Genomic DNA, 21,021 nt, shown 5'->3' on the forward strand with positions numbered 1-21,021 from the left:
CCACCCATCCAAGAAAAACACAACTATGTAAACCACCCATCCAAGGTGTTAATGCTCGCAATTTCACCTAGCTAAGCAGGCCCGGTGTCAACTCTTAATCGTCTCTCAGATGTTTCCAAATCACTTTTTATACAAATTTCGTACAGCGCACTCAAAATAAAAACATCTTGTTCGATATTTTATGGTTCCACAAAGAATTGGGCTTTTGACCACAAAACGTCAATTACCGGAACAATATTAAAAAAAAAAGAAAACACCCGCTGTCGTAAAAGAGAAAAAATACACATGCATATTCCCTAGAAAAAATCAAAAATCTTTTATCAAAATTTTACCATAAGACATAGTGTAAGTACCAGCCATAAATGAAGGGGAATCTTAACCACTTTTCGCATAAACCCTCAGAGCTCAGTCAACAAAAATTGATGCGCAAGCAAAGAAAGTTTGCGCCCTGTCCTGCCAACCAAATCAGTCAGGTTAGCCACATCCCTGCCTACGGTATGTGCAAAGAGGTCCCTCATCCAGTGTACTTCGTCACCAGATAGCCATAATGATGTGGACCAGAACGAGGCTTGCCCTGCGCAGCATTGCTAGATCCCAAAGGTAGGTCTTAACTTATAATTTGGTGTGCAGAAGTGGTGTTTCATTCAAAACTTATGAACAGTAGAGTAAAATGAGTAAATGAATACAAAGCTTTTCTTAATGCTGCTAAATGATTCAAACAATGGAAAAAAAAATCAATAACATAAACATAAAAATGTTATTTACCAATCAGTTGGTCTTTAATCGTTGCATGAGAGTAACATAAATTCTTAAAACATACTAATTTTCATTAAGGAAGTACTCAGTTGATAACGGAAATTAAGCCATTGAATGTGGTCAAAAACTTTTTTGGTAATAAAAAATATGAGTATGTGGTGAGCAACTGAAAATGCTATAATTCGCTTAGCAATCGGTTTAGATTAGTTAACAATATGTTCGATAATGTGTGCATATCGATGGAAAATGTAAATAGGAATGAAAATGTTTTATAGTTGTCACATGTCATCTTAGTCTTCTACTGTAGATGTTATTCAGAAATAGAGAAAATGCAGTTGACTAACTTGAGATTAGTGAAGTGTCAATGTTGATCTTTTAGATTTCGTCCGCTCCTGGCGGGATTTTCTTCGATAGGGACTGCTCCTCGTACAGCTCCTCCAGCAACTTGCGGAACATCTCCGGGCTGATGTTGTTGCCCACGCGCATTAGCACGAACCAGTCGCCAAAGCTGCAGTTGCGCAGGGCCACCTGCAGGTGCAACTTGGGCATGAAACGAGCCCTGGCACGCAGCAACTGCAGTCGCATACCGGGATATAAGGCGGTGGTCAGGCGGTACAGGAACTTCAGGGAGACCAGTACAGCCACCAGAATGAACCACATCCACAGGAAGGCAAATATCTTCTCGTTCAGTATATTTAGGGGTAGCAAGCACAGGTGGTCGTATATGGTGGGCGATCCGCTGGGGCCGCCCTTGTACACTTCGCACTTGGCACACTTGGGGAAGACCTGCATCGTGATACTGTTCCAATGATTAAGGTCCCCATCGGAAAGGGCTACCAAGGCATGCCAGTAACGGGCCCAGAAACCGCCGAAAAATAGGTCCAAGAGAACGAAGTTTAGAATCTGTAAGGAAAGGGAAACACCTTTAACCAGAATATTAATACTAAATAATGCATATTAAACAAAATTATATGGAAAAATATGAATTTGGAGCTGAAACAACATTTCATCTAGATACAGTGGGGTCCTCTCAGATCAGTGGAGTTTTTCATGTGGCAAGCACTTATGATTAGTAAGGATTAGTTGAAGAACCCTATGGACTGTATCCTATATTAGTATTGTAGTTAAATTATAAAGTTTTATATAAATTAAAAACGAAAAGAGCTGCGAGGCATTGGAATCTGTATTATCCCAGAATAATGGGGTTACTCACACTGATGCTTAAGTTGAGGATCTCGCAAAAGACGTAGCTGGCGAAGTAGCGGAAGTGGGTTTCCTTGTAGTCGCTGGAGAAGTACTTGACCAGCACGCGGAGGTGGGTCCTGCTCTTGTCCTTGCAAACGGCCATCTTGTGGAAGTCATCGCACAGGTGCTTCAGCCGACCGCCCTCCCAAATCTTCCAGAGGAAGGCGGGCAAATAGAACACGAAGGACTCGAGGAGCAGGACTAGCACCACCCACTGGTAGTAGATGATGTAGCGGCGCTTATCCATGGGAACAGTGCCCATGGTATCTGAAAAGGGGAATCCCTGCTTGAGATGTGGAATCTTCGGGGGATTAACTGATGTAGAATCTTACCAGGTCGGCACTGCGCTGCCCCGTTTTTCAGAGGCTCCATGGTCTCATTGCCGTGCACATAGGCCCCGTAAATCCAGCAGAAGGCGTGCACGAAGTCCATGTCCTTGTTGCCCAAACACTGGATGGGATCCCCGAAATACTGCTTCGAGGAGAGCAGAAAAGTGCAGGCCAAGAGCAAGGCCACCGTGACCTTCGAGTGCAGCGTGAAAATGGCATCGTAGATGTGCACCGACTTGAACTGCAGATATTTGGAGAGTGGCTTAACCGCTGCGTACATTTTACCGTGTTAAAAATTATCACTTTAGGGCTTAAACATTTATTTTCGCGAGATTCTAAGCTTATGTCTTCCTGTGAGCTCTAAATAATTCCAAAAGCACGCGGCATTCTAACGGTCTGTGTGTACTATTGTCATCCCTTTCCCTCGGACGAAAGAGCGGGATAACTATATGTTCGATGTGGGTTTCACATCTGTCAGCCTTATGTCGCTACTAAAATGGTCTTACTAATTTGGTGTGTTATAGTGAAAATGTATTGGAATCAATATTTATAATCGTTATCTAAAACTTTAAATTAGTTAAAAGAAACCGTCTATGCATCAAGAACCAAATTCAGCATCAGCAGCTAGTCCTTCCATAAGAAGTACATAAGTTGAAACATATTTTTTTAATCACATTGTTTACTGTTTCACGGTGTTTACTGTATTAAAAAGCATTTTTCTTTAAAATAATATATATTTTAAAATAAATTAAAAAGTCCTATAGTTGCTTTTTCTTAGTATATCACATACGTTTTCCCCTGTGTGAACGCCAGTGTGAACCAGCTATTACCGTTTGTTTTGGGGGGAAAGGAAGTGGATTTTATGGTTTTTAATCGCTTTCACCACCTGGTCACACTGACGCATGTGCACATGTTAAATCTTCATGTTGACAAATCGAAACCTGCCGAAGATTAAAATAATTAAGTAAAGTCCTTTGTATCCCGCCTGCAGCTTGAACGGTAAGCGCACCAGGATGAAGGAGCAGCTGTCGGCGAAGCAGCACGAGCGCAACGAGAAGAAGAAGAAGAAGCTGGCGGCGCTGGCGAACCTGATGGAGCTCAACGACCGCGATCGCCTGCACGAGGCGGAGCTGGCCAAGAAGCGGGATGCGGAGGAGGCCGAGGTGGAGGAGAAGTCCCCTGCGAAGGCGGAGGACGAGGACGACGGCTTCATCAAGGTGGGCAGCAAGCGGAAGTCCCGCAACCGCCACACAGCCCGCAGCAATGACGAGCAGGAGGCGGAAGCTGAAGGAGCGCCAGACAATGGGGCCAACTCCGACGAGCCAGTGGCCAAGAAAACCCGCAACCACGAGGCAGGAGGCGATAGCCTGCCCCAGGAGATCTGCACCCTGTCCGAAGAGCAGTACAAACAGCTGTCGGCGGAGCTAAGGCGCCGCAAGAGGCAGCTCGAGGATGTTCCCGGCCTGAGGCTGCGGGAGATGGGCCAGCGCGCCTCCCTGGAGACGCCACAACATGCACGCACGCCCATCTTCCTCGCCGACATCCAGCACCTGCTGATGTCCGCCCTCATTGGCCAGAAGAGCCCCTGCCGACCGGATCGGTGGTGCAGCGTGGAGAAGTGGCTCAGCCTGTCGCACAGCGTGGTGGTCATACTGGAGGGGCTGTCGCTCTACCACTACCTAACCAACGAGAGCCTCTTCAAGGCCACCAACAAGATATTCAATACCAAGCTGGAGATGCTGCTGCCATCGCGTGATGACGCTCAGATCATCGACGAGATAGCCAAGGTAAGGCACAGATCGCCTTTTACTATAGACCAAATAAACTGATCTCTGGCTTTCACAGATACCCCTTACCAATGTGCAGGCTCGCCAGCTCATAGACGAACACGGTTCCCTTGAGTCCGCTGTGGAGCTGAACAAAGATCCCACCCTGTTCGTAAAGACCATCTTCCCGATTGAAAGCAAAGAACCCGTGCCGGAGGATCTGCATGAGGATGACAAATTCCCACGCACCAAACTCTTGCTTTCCGCCCTTCAAATGGTCGACGAGGGCTATCCGATCCCGATGCAGGGCGAGCTGCACAATCGCTTCAGGAGCTTCAAGTTCACCAAGCAATCGTATGCGCCGGTGACCAATCGCAGCCCCATGTTTGGCGTGGATTGTGAGATGTGTCAAACGGTGGCGGGCATGAATGAGCTAACGCGAATTTCCATTGTCAACGAAAGCTACCAGACCGTGTACGAAACGCTGGTGATGCCTAAAAACCGGATCACCGACTACCTGACCCAGTACTCGGGCATCACTGAGGAAATTATGAGAAAGGTGACCAAGACACTGAAGGAAGTGCAGAGAGAAGTGTCCGAATTACTGCCCCCTGATGCCATCCTGGTGGGGCAGTCCCTCAACTCTGATCTGAACGCCATGCGAATGATGCACCCGTACGTAATAGACACCAGTGTCTGTTTCAACATAAGCGGCGTGCGTCGACGAAAGAGCAAACTGAAGCACCTGGCCATGACCTTCCTGAAGGAAATTATCCAGGAGAACGACTTTGGCCACGACTCCATTGAGGATTCGCGAGCCACGCTGAAGCTCGTCAAGATGAAGCTGGCCAACAGCATAGAGTTCGGCGATGAGATCCTCACGCAGCAGAAGCGATTGCAGCAGCTGGCGAACGCCTGCAGCGGCGACACCATTAGCAATAACCTATTTGCCCATGCGGCCAAGCGGGACAAGAGGACGGCCATCGTCACGGTCGGCGACTTGCAGCCCCGTCTCAAGAATGTCATCCAAAAGGCAGAAGAGGCAGCTCCCAAGGATAACAGCAGGGCGGTGCACGTCCACGAGGTTTCCTCGTCCAAGGAAGCCGTTCGCAAGGTCACGGAAGTTGCATTGGAAAACGCCCTGACCATTGCCAATCTTCGCGTGCCAGAGCAGGACTTTGTGTTGGAAAGCGCGGAGAAAAATGTCGCCAAACTAGATAAGACCATCGAGCGCCTCTGGAATTCGGTTGCGCACAACGGACTCTTCCTTGTGCTCATGGGCGGAGCCACAGATTGCTCCAAGGGCTTGGCCAAGATAGCTATTAAGCGCCTCAACGGATCGGAACAGACTAGTGCGCCCATCGGCAGTTAGGAAGTGTATGAGAATGTGTCTCCTGTTGTTAACTTCCTCTAACCGAGAATCTGTCTCCTGTTGTTGACCTCCTAGCCGAGAGTGTCCCCTGTTATCAACGTTTTCTAGCCGATTCCATTTGACAGTGGGTCATACTCCCGAATAACCCTTCCGGTTTCTAGTGTACCCGATGGCCAGTCGGAGTCCCAAAGCGGAGTTAAATTTGCCGTATCATCCCCAAGACATGACCAACAATTGTTTCACCTCACAACTCAAGAATATTGTAAAATTAAAAAAAGTCCTTCAAATAAAATGTACATTTATTTTTTCACAAAAACTGTGTTTTATAGAACTTACTGCCTTTTAAAAATTGAATATTTTGTTTTAAGTTATTGCAATATTTTCATATAGGATATTTCATAATTTCAAAAGGTTTTAGTTTCTAAATTGAGATATATTGCTTCTGAACATAATAATTACATAGTTGAGAATGTTTTTAAGCAAGGATTTCTTTTAATTTTAATAGTTTATATTAAAATTGACTTCTTGCACACTTTTTAAATGACCGAAAGGGTCAAATGCAAACGAAAATCGGCTCGTGCCCCGAGACAATTACGAATAACTATCCGATCCGCCCAAAACATTTTCCGGGCGCGCCATTCCGAACGGGCTGGAGGGATTTGACCTAGTTTGCACTGCCCGATATTTGTTGCTGGTGCTCGCGGGCCAGGCGGAGTGTGTTGATAACAGCCATAAATTTCCTACCTCCCTCAACGTAGTGCTCCGTTGTCTAGGGCCCGAGTCCGAAGTGGGCCTCCCTAGAAGCCCACGCACTCTCGCTCTCCCTGGCTTCTCCGCTGCCCTCACTCTCTCTCCGGAAAGGGAAAGTCCCGAATCCGTATCTGTCTTATCACACGCTCGAAAATGTTGCGTCTGCACTGCTCATACGACCTGTGGGTCGTTCTCCGGGTCGCCGTGCGCATGTCCGGCCGAGGAAAAGCTGCTGAGAATTTTCCCCAGGTCCGGGGGAAAGTTGCCAGACGGCTGGTGTTTAGCCATCAACTGCCAGGTATTTCAAAAACCACATTATATTTGGGATAAATATACGTGTTTCCCAGCGGAAACCAGGTGAAAGTGTTACGTTTGGAGCTCAGGCAGGACCTGAACCGTATGGGACCCGCAGATTGGAGATGGCCGAGTACGGTGGCAACGCCAGCCCGGGAAATTTGGTATGTTTTCCTGCTGTCTCGTTTGTTTTTCACATTTTGGCTTGGCGCTCTTCGTACGAATCTTGTTGTATATACGCTTTTCGGCTCTCGAGCGGAGACGTTGTCGTTGTTGGCTGCCTTCCCCAAGTCCGTTTGGCACGAGGCGCGCAAAACTCTCGGATCGGAAAGGTATACGCGACCCAGGGCTATATAGCCGAAATCCGAAATATCTGTGTATCCCCAGGGTGCGAGCGACCTCAGATTGGCATAAACAAAGTCGAGTAAACACTACACTTTGCAGCGGGCGGAAGTGCATAGAATTCACAACTGGCGATTGGCAGATAAATCTGAAAATTCGAGACTCAAAAGTTGGCTGTTCCAAAATTCATAAACTAGGGTAAGTTGCTGTGTGTGTGCCATCAATCATGGGCGAAGAAATGCTGTGTACAAACAGAGGCGAGCAATTGGCCAACATAAATTGTGTATCCATAAAATACACAGACACTGGCGAATGGAAGCCTGTTCAAAGGAAAGTTTTTCCGACTGTGCCCCTGCGAGTGTGTGTGCGGGTGTAATTATGTGTGTGAGTGGGAAAGTCGTTCACTGTGTCAGTGTTTCATTGTACCATCAGCTGGGCATCCATCGCGCATACGCCGCATTGTCAATTGTTACGAGCCAGCACGTCCGTCCCCAGCTTCGCCCTTGGCACCAACTGGTTGCCCCAGCGACCCCAATCCCCCCCAGAATCGAATCCCAGAATCGCGCTCTTGATATTGCCTATTGGCCTATGCCAAGCCCAGGCCCCATGGATTCTCGCAAAGGTCTCTACTTTCTTTTGTCACCCAAAGAGATTGCAAATTTGTTTCAACTGCCTGCCGTTCTGCCCTTCGCTGCTGCTCCACTTTCTTTCAGCCCATGACCACCTCCTCTGCCCTTTTGTTTTCCCCGCCGAACATGGAACATGTTGCGTAGGGTTTTCCCTAGGCCACCCCGCCCCCAGCGCTTTTCCTGCGTGTTGAGGGTGAGTTTTTCGCTTTTTTTCGACTTTTCCGTTTTCGTGTTTTGTTTGCATTTTGGGAGGCATCGCTTTTGTTAGCTTCAGGTCCCGCTGAATTGGAAAACCCAAAAATGTGATTTTCTCTAAGAGCTGAGGGAAATTGAATTTGTCGCCTTTTGTTGGGCTTCGTGGAAGTTTAAATTAGTTTATTTTTATTTTAAAAGTTATGTTAATATGTTTTTTAACACATATTATATAGGCTGGGTTTCCTAAATGTACTATTTTCCTTGAAATTATTTTTCTTGTTGGGAACTCTCCTTTTTAAAGTGTCTAACTTTAACCTAACTATTACATTAATCGAATGCAAAACAAATATTTGTTTTTCATAGTCATATTAAAGATAACGATTCTTAGCCCAGCTGCCTAAATATTTATTTAATTTATATGCGGCTTAAACAATTTGAAATAATATTTTTATTTTATTAGATAATATCACCAATTACAAAATTTTAAAAAATTAAAAAAGGTTACAATCAAGCATTTTAAAACCGTTTACCACCCTTTAAGTCTCAAATTTAATGAATGAATTTCCTGTGTGATTATTGTTGTTATGATTTTCCCCACGCCCCATTCAATCACTTTTTATACTTTGAATATATTGGTTTATTTGGCACGCTGCCCAGAGACCAGAGAGCAATTTCGTCCGATTTTCAGACCGTCACTTTCGCCTGGCCGAGCCATGTTCCATCGCTGGATCTTCGCAGGGGATGGATGAGTAATGCAGTTTTCCCGAGCCAAGACAAAATAGCACATTCCACTCCGTTGTGCTTGTCTGACGGTCTTCGGTGCGCCAGCAATCAAATCAAATGATGTCATTTCCCAGTTGTGAAATGCTGTCCTGTCTGTGGGTGTCTATGGCGTCCATACACAGGGTGTAAGGTCCCCCTCCACAGAACAAAGGCCCTGCGAGTGAGTCAGTCGGAGTCACGGATTGGAGGTGCCACAGGGCCGCGGGCCCATGGCAAATTGAATTACCCATCCGAACTACTGCAGTTAATGGGCTTCCAGTGGGAGTTCAAGATCCAAATCGCATTTGTTACAGTCTAAAATTGCTAATGTCTTTCAGGGAAACTTACACTTGATTGGTAATTTGATTTCGATAAGGAAATATTTTTATATTATATTAACTATCAGAGAAATGGAAAAATGGTTCCCTCACCTAACCTTATGCTATGTTTATTATCGTTGTTAATATTAGGGAGTTCAACAACCTCTGTAAGGTGATAAGTGATAACATGAGGAAACCTTGTTTGCGTCTTCATAGATGTAAAGTTGGTCACTTATATCATATATGTTTATGATTTTATTAACGTTAAGTTTTGATTTTTGTTTTCAGTTCCCAAATTTACAGCTCTTACTTCTCATTTGAGTATAAAACATTTTGAGTAAATCAAGAATGATGTTCATTCTTAAATTTCCATACATTCTAAACCTATTTATTCAAATTCTGGTTCTGCTGTTCCGGGGGTTTCGTAATCCCGCCTCACTTACACTTTCGCTCTCTGTTTACGGGCTAATTTTAATAAACCACCTCATTAGGAGCGTATAAATAGAGGAGCCATCGCACGGGCTGTGAACTTTTCCTGGTCCGCCGCAGAATGTGGCAAGTGTTTTATTTTTGAACTGTGCGGCAATTGCAGGTGGAATTTAGAGTTCTCAGCAGATCAGGAAGCGAGTTGTGCTGCGATGGGATGGGTTGGGCTGTCGGGGTTCCTATTGCTTTCCCATGGCATTCCTGGCCTGTTTATTTGCAGTTTCGTTTGTTCGACTGTTTGTTTTGAACAACGCATATTCCGCGCTGCTTGCCGGCAGCCAACAATGTGAGTAATTATGTTAAATTCAACTAATTAAACATTTTAGAATCCCGCCTGTTTGGGGTAAATATCGACTCTGCTCCACTTTGTTGATGCTGCTAATTAAATTTTCCCTTATGAATGCAAATATTTGATTCCGGGCGGCGATCGCAAACGGGTTCTGGCGGTCCGACCGCTATGTTGATCTTGGGGAAATGCGTGTACAGTGGGCCCTGTTGTCGCCCAACCGCCCAGCCACCCAGCCACCAGTGTCAAGGTCGCTGGGGACGAACTGCGAGTGCTAACTGTTAACAGTTTTTGCTGTTGTTCTGGCCGGTTTCATATGTTGTTTCGCATCTGGAGCTTCCGCTTTACATGGGACTCATTAGCAGTCTTCGCTGCTCCAGCAGCCCCTCACAATCACAATATACATATGTAAACATTAAAGTGGCCTATGCCTCGGCGAGGGCAGGCAGAGAAGTTCGGGGGAATCTTAAAAAACAATTTAGCCCACTTTCTTCGGCTAGTCATATTTTATGCAAACATTTGTTAAGTCCCATTATTTATAGGCTAAGGTTAAGAATATATTGCGTTATTAGGAAAACGAAATACATAATTAATTAAATATATTATAATAAATAAAGAAATATGAATATAAAGAATATATTTTATTACAAAAATTCTATAATAATAATAATTCAATCGTAAGATTCAAAGTTTCAAAGATTCATCGTTTGTAAAATAACATTAGGATGTCTTTTTAGTCGTTTAATAATATTATTTTTGTGTGATAGATTAAAAAAAATATATATAAAGAAAATCTTTTGCTCAAAAATATTTTATTAGGATTATGTACCGATGACAAGTTTCAATAGACTTTATCATATCTGAACTAAACTAAATATCGTTTTTAAATAAACATTAGTAAGTTATTTTTAGTTGTTTAATAATGAAATTATATATCTAAAATAAAACTTTTGTTAAAAAATACTTTATTTCGATTATGTTTCGATGGAAAGTTTAAATAGACGTTAACTAGATATCGTTTTTAAAATATTCTTTGTTAACAAAGAGGTATTTAATAAAAACACATTTCGTGTGTGGCTATTTCAGAGGTTCGTTCCAAAGTCGTAAAGTCAAGTGGTAATCACATGTAGGAATGCCCATAAAGTTCTTAAGTTGTAGATACAGAATCGATAAAGATAGCAATAAAAACCAACGACCGTTTTTATCTAATCGAGGTGCCTCTGGGCAGTTGACTGCCCCAACTTCTGTGGCCACCCTCGCTGGCTGCATAAATACTTGTGCACACAACAAACTCGAGCAGCTTGGCAGCTTTGTCCTGGCCTTGGCCGCCGATAATAACCATTCTGCTCCTCTGCTGGGCCTTGGCGAACCGCTCTTTGTTACTATTCTTACACCCACTGTTGTGTGTGGGCGTGTACTTTTTATTCCCCCTGTGCTATTTGCATTGCTTATCAATAAGGCGAATTTCGTGCGTACACACAGCGCCTGCGACAATTACAGTTGTCAAATATGACACTCCCACGCCTTCCACCCACTCCAAACTCGAATCCGATCCTCCACCCACCCACAATCGGCGTGCTAATTGGTTCATCCAACAGTGAAATCTTCCCCAGCTGCTGGTGCTCCCTTTAACTCTGCTGTTTGCCTCTTCGGGCACACAAATCGACTTATTTACCCCGCGGTTTGTCCACCGAATTGAGTTGATAATTCGAGACATGAGAGATTCTGGGGCCTGCGAGGCGGATAGCTCGAGCCCATTTCCGCCGGGCCTGCATTTTGCTCGACTTCCTCGTCTTTTTGCAACTTCAAAGTCTGCTGAAATGCGGGCAGTCTTAGGTTTTATGGCTGCATTAATAGCATCTAAGTGGATTTGCTTGTAAAATTATTATTTGATTTTCGGAATCATTGTTTGGAATGAACGTATTATACACAGAAGAAATAAAAAAGTGTATAACAAAAAATTCATAAAATAATTAAAATCAAAAACGAAGTATTTTGAGGACTGATTTATGTTTTTCATAATTTTACTAAGAGGTATGTTGTATTCATTGAAATTTGTATAACAAGATCATTGGCCTAGTCGATCTATCCGATTGAACCTTGAGACCTTAAAAGGTATAAAAGACACATAAAATGTACGGATAGTATTTCCTGCTAAAGGTAGACATAAATTGGTAAGCAGAGTAAAGGGTATCTAATAGTCAAGATATTCGACTATAAATATATTCAAATAATTATCGCGCGGAAAGTTATTGTATAGTCACTTATGTCTTTTTTTAAGCAGTTGTATTATTATTATTATAATTCTTATTATCTCTAAATGCAATAATGAAAACATTAAAGTTTTGTGTGACTTGCTTCAAGGATTTTGTTCCCCCGCTATACAAATCATTTCCCTTTGTTCCTGATATTTTTCCCTTGTGGGTTAGGGATTTATCTTTAACTGGAGCATTTTCCACGGCTGCGACGATCGTGACGCATTTTGGCGAACAGCCCCAAGACTCGCTGCCCGCGCCGCCGCCTCGGTCGACGTCGCCGTTCGCAAATGGGATTGAATAGCAGTCGATGTTTCAGACTCGTGGTGTTCGGTTCGAAATCAAGCGAAAATACGGAGCCCACAGCCCAGAACCTAGAAATCGAACCAATTAGTGCGTGATTTGATTTACAATATAAGAAGTTATTACAAAATTCGATCGCCGAGGTATAAATCAAAAGGTTCCTGCGGAGACGTTTTACCAACATATCTCCGGACAGGGCCGAGCCAAAGTAAATCGCTTTTGATTGATTGATGGAACGGGCCATTTGCCGATAAGCAGGAACAACGATAAAGTGTAAGAAGTGCATGATATAAATGATAGTTTGCGAAGGTGAAACCAAGTGACATGGGCGCTGTAAAGTTCAGGAACCACCTTGGACAAGGTCTGGGTCTCGATTCGGGGTTTTACAATGGAAACACCCCACCTACGCCCTCAATAATGCTATATAGAGCGGGCTGATAAACAAAAGAAAAGCAGCTTATGACTCCCAAGTGCTAATTCGCTGCCTGTGCTGTGCATAAAACCCATCTCCCATTGCGGTTGCTGTGCAGATGATAAAGCCGCATGTGGAGCGGTGAACAGCCATAAATTTATTTGCATACGATAATTTATTTATTGCACTATCAGGCAATCACAAGTCGTCGCACACACGTTCCCCTGGCGGTTCACTGGGTAAATATTTAAATACTAGGCGTTACAGTGCCCCTCGAAGGCAGGGGACTAGCTATTCGTTCCGCATCCATCTCAGCCATGGGCAGCGGTCGTCAACACTTCGAGAGCGATTCTGTCTTCCCTACAACTGTTCAAACATCGCCATATAATTATTTTATTTATTAATATTTCCCCACACACTCTTTTTTCATGTATGAGGCCTGCGAATTTGCTCGCAATCTCACTTTGCCACAATTAATTTTGTTTGCATTGTACTTAAGGCAATAACAAGAACAGGAACTATAAATCAAACTTTCCAAGTGAACAAAGGCTTTCGTTCAGAACATTTCTCCTTGAAATTCGCATAGATATGAGTGTTTACCTTTTAGAATAAAAACCTTTCTTTGTGGAGTTCTTCAATGAAACACACATTAGCAAACAATTTACCAAGAAAATATTGTTCTGCGCGTCTTATCAAACTTAACCAGCACTTATTTTAGCAATGCTATAATAATGAGTAATAAATATCCTACCCGTGCATTGTCCTTTAAATAATAGATCTTTTATACAGATTTAGTTATATAAAATTACTTCTGGAAATTTTTAAAGTTTTGGTATAATTATGTTATCTGCTTTATTGGCCATAATATTGGCATATCGAAGTAGCAATCTTATCATTCACAAACCCCTCATGGCTTCCTTTTTTAAGGTTCTGGTTAGCGAATCCATGTGACATTATATAAGTAAAAGCATTGGAAAGTTATAACAACTTAATTACATAAACCATCTAAACATTCTGCATAATAATTATTCAAAACTTAATGGCCAGAAATTGATTTAAAATTAATTTAAATACCTGTGACAACACTTGAAAACTGAATAATTTTCTTCCTGCAGTCACATTTCCTAAACTACTTTACTGGCATTCAAATTTGAATAAATTGGCTCTTAGGACTTAACTAAATTATAATAAACGAAATTAAATTTGCGTTGGAATCAATAAGGTACATATTTGTCAATTTGATTAAGTGCTGCTTGTGTGGCTTGTGCGCCATGTGAAGCTCAATAAGCCAACTTAATCACTGAGTTTTCACGTTGCGTTCGGTAGTCTCAATTGTGCCTATCTCTGTAGTATTTGATATTTTTAGGGGAATTATACCATCACGCGCGAAATTTGGCTGTCGAATGGGTAGCAGTGCACCCGTTTTCGATATGGGACATGATTTATAGCTATAGTATGATGGATTGCAGCCGAGTTGGTGGCAATCAAACGATTAGAACTTATGCTAACAGAAACAGGCCCCAAAAAATAGGAAAAATGGGTTTGGGGCTCGGCTGGCGGCTCATTAGTCGGCCTTTACCTTCAGATAGAACGCCTAATTTATTGACGAGTGCAAAAATCAGCGATTAAAGGCTGTTTAGACCACCAAACGATTTATGCCCTGAAGTGTGCCAATTGACTGATAAGCAGGCCAGTGAATCAATCAGTCAGCTGGGAAGTACTTACAACGCCCATTAAAACACCTATATTTTCCCAGCGTGGCGAAATCGGCGACTGGCCGGCATGACTAACTGCCCATTCGCAAGGGTCGTAAATAATATCCACCGTTTTGTTTAGATAAAAAAGGTATTTTCCCCGTAAAAGAATTGATAGAATACGACCGACCCTATTCCTCAAGCTCTTTAAATTTGAGACCCATTGAGCTTCGGTACTTGAAATTAGACAGTTGTGCAGTACTTAGACGTCCTCATGTAAAAGATGAACTATCTTTTATTTTAAAATAAATAAAAAATATATATAAAAGGTGGGGAAGGTATGTGCTACCAATTTATATGAGATCCTTGGATGGTGGTTTATATAAGCAAATTTATATTTTGGTAGCCTATTACTTTGGGCAACTTTCTCGTGGTATAGTTTCGGGGGAATCACCTACCCAATATAGTAATCCTTAAAATCAAACTCACACCAGCTCTTTATAATTTCAGTTCTCCAACAAAATCACTGCCTTCCACGACAGGGACAGCCTAGAGCCTCGTCCTGGGAACAAGTACCGCCAGCGGCGCATCGACGGCCATTTGGAGGAGCAGCTGGTCAAGGAGAAACGTGTCACCAAGTTCCCGCTAGTGGGTGCCCTTGTCCACAAGGCTCTGCGGCGTCGGGAGGGGGAGAAGGAGAGGGAAATCCCGGATCGCAGGAACAACAAAGCAGGCAACAACAACGAGGATTGGGAGCCCGACAGGATGGTGCTACCGTTCGGACTTGGGCCCGATGGCCACCACGTGGACGCCATTCAGAGTGCTCCGGCGCCCAGTGCGCCGCCCGCCCACATGATGCCACCCGCCTACTCCCGGGGCCAGACCAACATCTACACAGGCGTGCCGATCATCGTGAATCCCTACATAGACTTCATCGTCGTCAACGGGGATGATCGGTACATGATCAGGTGCGAGAGGAAGTCGGTGCTGGAGCGGAGCGTGGAGCTGGCCAAGCTCATCCACGCCGGCCCGAACAGCGGGCGGAAGAGCGACAACCACTTCCAGATACTCAACGTGGACAAGAACGACTTCGAGCTCATCGTCCGCTACATGGAGAAGCACTTCATCCCCTATCGCGACCACAAGCACCTGCTCAAGATACTCGAGCTATCCGATCGCTTCAACGTTCCAGATCTGGTGAGTTGAAGTTACATGACGCACTTGAAGATTAAACAAATTATGTGGGGAAAGTTGAAATATTGATAACAGTGACAACATCCTTATGCATACATATTTTAATTTATGTGGGGAACTGTGAAATTTTAAATATTTTCTTACACAGTAATAATACGTTTTTTTTAACAGTGGTGATAACAGAGGGTTAATCGTTGTAAATGTGTCTTGTATCGAGGTCAAAACTTTAATCGAAATTTTATTTAATACTAATTTTATTAGGATACCTAATTGTATTTAATTGTATTTAACCAATCAAAGTATAATCTTATTTGATCTTAATCTCTCAGCGTTGTTAAAAGATATCTTATCAATCTTGAGTATACAATGGGTAGTAAAAACACCACTATTGGATTTGCAAGATTTATAAAATCAAATCAGTAAATTTTGTGTAGTAATATCAATAATAAATCCCTTTTTCCTCTTTTAGATTATCTACTGCATTCGCGAACTCGATCTCCGAATCTCGTGTGCCACCGCCCTGGACATCTTCAAGGCGCTGTGGTTCTACCAGGGCATCGCACTGACCAACCAGCACCAGACGGTGATCACCACCCAGGAGACGGGTCAGCAGCTGGCCAAGAAGAAGGCGACCAAGGCGAAGGCGGCGGCCAAGCAGCTGGCGGCTGCCAAGGCCGCCCAGGCCACCGAGAACGGAGCGGAGGGCGACGGAGCCCAGGTGAACCTCATTCCCAACCCGAATCCCTTTACCACCGAAGATTACGGCGTTGCCCTGCTGCACAACACGCTCCAGCTGATCGACATGCACGCGGAGTTCCAGCTTTCGATGCCGGAGATCAGTGACCTGCGCTTCGAGGAGCTGGAGACGCTGGCCAAGAGGGACACGCTGCAGCTGAGGTCGGAGGTTACCCTGTTCGAGTGTCTGGCCTCGTGGAGTCTGGCGGAGTGCGCCCGCAAGCAGATCGATGCCACTCCGGAGAACCGCAGAACTGTCCTGGGACCCCTGTGCCTCACGCCCCGCTACTTGCGGATGACCGCCAGCGAATTCCGACGATGCTGCGATCGCCTGGAGCTACTGCCACCCGCTGAGATAGCCCTCATCAGCGACGCCCTCGAGGGTGAGTGAACCCACTGGGTAAAAGTAGTAAAGTCAGTGAACTGATCAGCAAGATGTAGTTCGTTACGTAAGCAATGAAAAAGAGGAAAATATTAGGCTTATAAATATGAGGAAGTTATAAAATATCATTTAAATATAATCTCTTACGGCTGTGATTATTACTAAAACAGTTGTAATATTATTATTATTAAAAAAAAGATAATACATAGGTTTATAATAACCAGTAAATAATAAATTAATAAATAAATAATAACTTTCAAGTTGTGACTACAACTATGTTTTTCCAATCTTGTTAAATTTAAATTATTCATTGTTTATTTGTAAACTTCGTTTTACTTAAGTCAGTCCTTATTTGTACTGCTGAATCATTTAAACTTAAAATATCTTGAATAATGTTTGTTTGCTTATAAAATTGAGTTGTTTTAGTCACGTTCACCGGACTGTAAGCTTTTTATTTTTATTTTTAAAACCACTTTTGTTCCCTTTATGATTTCATTGCCCAAATCGACTTGATAAGCTCAAGTAAAGAAATAAAAAAATGCAATCTTACAAGTAGTAAAGAAAAGTAGGCTATTTTAAGCATTTTTCTATTAAAGTGATGAGTTAAAAATCTAATTACTAATAAATGTATCTTATTATACTGCAGGCAAAAAGCTAAAGAACCTCACCGATCAGCAGGCGGAGCTCATGGAGAAGTTCCGCCAGCCCCGCGCCGAGTACGCCCGGATGCCCGTGCACCTGAGCGACCGGAGCAGTCCGAAGAACTACCCGAAGAAGATGCGGCTGGCCCACGAGGGTCGGCCCACGGAGGAGGGCTGCTGGGAGAAGGTGGGCATGAACTGTCTGCGCATCTTCGTCTGCATATTCGACTGATCCGAGCAGTCGGACGGCGAGGAGGAGGACGAGGACGAGGAGGAGGCCGACGACGAGGACGAGGAGGACGACGACGAGGATGGGGGAGATGGGTTCGCGGGCGGTGGAAACGGAGGTGGCAGGAACCTTCGCAGAGACGACGGCGGATGAGAGGACGATCCCACATAGACTTGTTGCATTAAACGAATATTAGCGCTTATGAATTACTTATACATAGAGTTAACGATTACGTTAGTCTTATGGGGGACAAGTGAGGGCCACTACTGTGGCAGTGATTTTATAGCAGCCGTTTCTAACAATACTATATAGTGTTATTTATATACACGCAGATATATGCGGTGTGTGCGTGGGTTGTGGTTGAACCAACCGTCAACTGCGAATCGATTGGGTTTTGTATTTACTCGCTAGTCAAATGGAATCAATGGAAATACCAAACTTTTATACAACTTTATGCAACGTTTTGTAGCTGGACTCAAAATACCAACATAACAAACATAAAACTATGGAATAAAACCGAAGAAAGTAAAAACTAATTACAGAACCTAGGAACTTATGGCATACTGCTAGGCATATATCACACTCAAAGTACATCAAGTTAATCGACACACACAAAAATTATAGTGCAAATCGTATTTGGGCCCGGCCATACATAGCTAAAGTCATTATTATTAGTTGTTTACTATACTTTTAACTGTTGTGCAATTGTCAACAAATGGAATTTATATATACACTCACCAGCATTCACACGAGTACACACATAAATACTATATATAGAGCGAAAGTGCGTTGAAATCAGAACTATGTTGCCGTTACCCGGTTCTTGGCTTTAACTCCTATAACGAAGTGCTATAGCTAAATCGCATAAATAACAATAACAATCAGATTAGCATTAATCATAGCGAATTACTTAAGTAGGCACACAGCAGAGCGCAGAGGAAATCACACACAAATTGTTAACAGATTTATGCATTTTATTAGTCAATGTTTAGAGCAAAGAACAAAGACGCCTCGAATTGTTTTCGCCTAAGTTGCCACACGCTTTCTAGGCTGAAGAGGAGCGATTCCAGTGCGAGATATCAATGAAGCAAAGCATCAACCACAAAACAAGAAATACATTCAACCAGAAGTAGTTAAACAAATAATAAAGATGTACACAATTTTCTAAAATAGAATTCAGTGTTTTTAATGGGTGGTTATAGCTGTGAAGAAATGAGTTACAATTTTTCAAAAATTAAAGTGTATGGGTAATTCAGCATAGTGACGAATGTCTTGAAAAAGCTCACCAAAGGTTCGGGTCCAAATGAAGCGGTACGCTAGCCAAGTTCTGAACCACGAAAAGCTTGCCTAGTTTTGGAAAATATTTGAAGAGGGGGTTCCCCTTCAAAGGGATTTTAAGTTGTTACTAAGAAATACAAATCTACTACAGGACTTAGCACAAATGGAACACATCCAGCCCTTGCCACTCAGGATCCAGTGTTATTAATTCAACTTTCCCTAAATACATACTCATCCCAACCCTTGGCCATCTTTCACTTTTGCTCATTGTAACCCTCATCAACTTCATCAGCATTCCTGACCCTCCGCCCCCCCCCACTACTCCCCTTCGCCGGCTTAGCTGACCAAGTCTAGACTCTGGACAGGACTTCAGTGGCGGAAAATCCCAGCCAAGCCGCACACACATACTGCCACATGCTGGCACTTTCCCCGAGTATAACATTATCATTGCATGCATTTTGGGGGGCTTACCGCAAATGCACTCACCCGAGTCCAATTCCCAGCTCCAGTCCTAAGTATTCCTACTTCTCCGGCTCCTCATCGCGTCCATCTCGTCCCCATGTGCATACAAATGCCATATAATAACAGAACAACAAAGAGCGCTGTGGAAAACTTGCATTTTTCACTTCCACCCCCTGGAAAATTTATGATTTTATTTCACGCTTGCTTTTCATTAACATTCCTCTTTGGCCAGACTCTTTTTCAGCCATTTTTATGGCTTCTGTGTTTGGTGGCCGAAAATTATAAGTTCTTTTTGTTTTTTTGCTGCTCCAGCTTGCTGTTGGGTAATTCCCAGGGCTTGCTGCTGGCCTGTCTGACGCTTGTTAACCTTTAGCCAGTTGCATTTTCCTTTGGCGTTTTTTCTTGCCACTAATTTTGCACACACATACACACAGTGGCCCTGGGGGCGGGTAAATGGGGGGCGTGTCCCTCAGCTGGGGGAAATCTCCGCAAAAGTTATGCAGCAGGAACACGAGGCATGTAGCAGTGCCACAAATTTTCTATATTTTTTTCCTACATACATATATTTTTTTAGAAAAATGCTGCACTGCCCGCAGCCAGGCGGCGGCCTTTTGGCAGCGACTGTGCTGACCGCACATATAATTATTTCATATATGAAACATGAGTGGGGCAGCCCAACCTCTCAAGGCATTTCTCGCATATTTTTTCACAGAAATCAGCAAAAGTGAATTAGTGTAGGGGGGCCGGGAAAGCGGGCGACCTGCATTGCAGTTGGCCGCCTAATGAAAATTGTTGTGAAATAAATCATTTTAAATAATTTTCACTCTCCATGACTGCCAGTGTCCGTGTGGGCCACGAATGCGTGCGTGTGTGTGCTGGCTTTGGGTTGCCAAAGTTTAAATTGAAATGAAAGCCAAGTAGCTGCAATGGACTTTGCACTTTGCCTGTTACTTCAGCCGTGCCTAACTTTTTTGCAGCTTGCTAAATTGCGCTAACTGACCAAAGCGGAAGTTTCAATTACACCTACACCCCCTCACACACACTCACTCGTTTTGGTCTTTCAGCATTGACCTACACGGCGTATGCGTGTGCTGATATGACGCATACGCCCCATGGGCCACCGAACTCCCCCCAACAGCCAAGGCCACAAATCTGTGTTAGACCCACAAAACTGCTGCAGTTGTGGGTCGGGGGCTCGGTGCGGGCTCGGTCCACCAAATTATAGCCCAAAGTTGGAACATTACTTGCAGCAACTGACATTTTTTGTATACCTTGTAGTTAATACCCTTAATTATTCAGCCCGAGTTGCGGCCATTGCGGTTTCTGAGGGCTCTGCTGAAGTTTTTATCGAGTTTGCTACATTATTCATGGATCAAATAGATAGAGAGCTGTGTTAATGATTTAAATTTAATTACTATTCGCATTTTACCCAATCAATTGGCGGCAAAGGAAAGCAACTTAATACTATTTCACTGGCTTGCTTTTCAATAATTAGGTATCACAGAGGACAGCCTGGTATACTAAGCGGATTTAAACGTTTATGAATTATTTAGAAGTAATTGCAGCGCCTTAATCAATTTCTTTATTGAGTAATATGCTCTTTTATTTGTTTTTTCCAGAGATTGTAAAAGCATTTGTTTCTCTGCGAATTTAAAGTATTTGCTTAGATTGATTTCTCAAAAAGGTTTTTAAGGGTTGCCGTGCAGTACTAAATATTTTAATACGCCCCACCATTTGCATCTCTGCCCCGAGAGCCCCTCCGCCAGTGCCCCAGTCTGACTTTCTACCACTTTCCTGGCGCCCTAAGGGTATTGTAAAGTCCGCCAAAGTGCTGTAAGGTCTAGTCGGCAGGACCTACAACCAAGAGAACCTAAAACGGATATTACTTTATCAAGCGGCATAAA

At 43.5% G+C, this 21,021-nt stretch overlaps 3 protein-coding genes across 4 annotated transcripts; 2 read left to right on the forward strand and 1 right to left on the reverse strand.

The window, feature by feature from the left end:
- The first annotated feature begins 89 nt into the window (after positions 1-89).
- LOC108028613 (uncharacterized) lies at positions 90-5,784 on the forward strand. Its single transcript, XM_017100533.3, has 4 exons — positions 90-345; positions 403-600; positions 3,322-4,117; positions 4,176-5,784. The coding sequence occupies exons 2-4, from the start codon at positions 548-550 to the stop codon at positions 5,466-5,468; spliced, it is 2,142 nt and encodes a 713-aa protein (XP_016956022.1). The 5' UTR covers positions 90-345; positions 403-547; the 3' UTR covers positions 5,469-5,784.
- On the reverse strand, positions 756-2,733 carry LOC108028614 (innexin inx4). The gene is made up of 3 exons (XM_017100534.3): positions 2,334-2,733; positions 1,970-2,268; positions 756-1,659 (listed from the first exon to the last, which is right to left on the reverse strand). The coding sequence occupies exons 1-3, from the start codon at positions 2,608-2,610 to the stop codon at positions 1,132-1,134; spliced, it is 1,104 nt and encodes a 367-aa protein (XP_016956023.1). The 5' UTR covers positions 2,611-2,733; the 3' UTR covers positions 756-1,131.
- Positions 5,785-6,469: 685 nt separating the features above from the next.
- On the forward strand, positions 6,470-17,909 carry LOC108028665 (uncharacterized). Of its 2 annotated transcripts, none has more exons than XM_017100597.3 (4): positions 6,470-6,676; positions 14,707-15,393; positions 15,860-16,508; positions 17,154-17,909. In XM_017100597.3, the coding sequence occupies exons 1-4, from the start codon at positions 6,638-6,640 to the stop codon at positions 17,378-17,380; spliced, it is 1,602 nt and encodes a 533-aa protein (XP_016956086.1). In that variant the 5' UTR covers positions 6,470-6,637; the 3' UTR covers positions 17,381-17,909. The 2 variants fall into 2 exon arrangements, with proteins under 2 accessions (XP_016956086.1, XP_050741961.1); XM_050886004.1 differs by lacking the exon at positions 6,470-6,676 and adding an exon at positions 12,126-12,363.
- The last annotated feature ends 3,112 nt before the right edge of the window (positions 17,910-21,021 follow it).

This window comes from Drosophila biarmipes, chromosome 3L (assembly GCF_025231255.1).
Source record: "Drosophila biarmipes strain raj3 chromosome 3L, RU_DBia_V1.1, whole genome shotgun sequence".
Lineage (NCBI taxonomy): Eukaryota > Metazoa > Arthropoda > Insecta > Diptera > Drosophilidae > Drosophila > Drosophila biarmipes.

What these genes read in the sequence shown, in the direction of transcription:
- LOC108028613 (XM_017100533.3), top strand. Translation starts at nt 548, where the DNA reads ATGATGTGGACCAGAACGAGGCTTGCCCTGCGCAGCATTGCTAGATCC. An exon ending in AGCATTGCTAGATCCCAAAG is followed by an intron (nt 601 to 3,321) that starts GTAGGTCTTAAC and finishes TCCCGCCTGCAG; the next exon opens with CTTGAACGGTAAGCGCACCA. An exon ending in TCATCGACGAGATAGCCAAG is followed by an intron (nt 4,118 to 4,175) that starts GTAAGGCACAGA and finishes TGGCTTTCACAG; the next exon opens with ATACCCCTTACCAATGTGCA.
- LOC108028665 (XM_017100597.3), top strand. Translation starts at nt 6,638, where the DNA reads ATGGCCGAGTACGGTGGCAACGCCAGCCCGGGAAATTTG. An exon ending in ACGCCAGCCCGGGAAATTTG is followed by an intron (nt 6,677 to 14,706) that starts GTATGTTTTCCT and finishes TTATAATTTCAG; the next exon opens with TTCTCCAACAAAATCACTGC. An exon ending in GCTTCAACGTTCCAGATCTG is followed by an intron (nt 15,394 to 15,859) that starts GTGAGTTGAAGT and finishes TTCCTCTTTTAG; the next exon opens with ATTATCTACTGCATTCGCGA.
- LOC108028614 (XM_017100534.3), bottom strand. Translation starts at nt 2,610, where the DNA reads ATGTACGCAGCGGTTAAGCCACTCTCCAAATATCTGCAGTTCAAGTCG. An exon ending in GGCAGCGCAGTGCCGACCTG is followed by an intron (nt 2,269 to 2,333) that starts GTAAGATTCTAC and finishes TCCCCTTTTCAG; the next exon opens with ATACCATGGGCACTGTTCCC. An exon ending in TCCTCAACTTAAGCATCAGT is followed by an intron (nt 1,660 to 1,969) that starts GTGAGTAACCCC and finishes CTTTCCTTACAG; the next exon opens with ATTCTAAACTTCGTTCTCTT.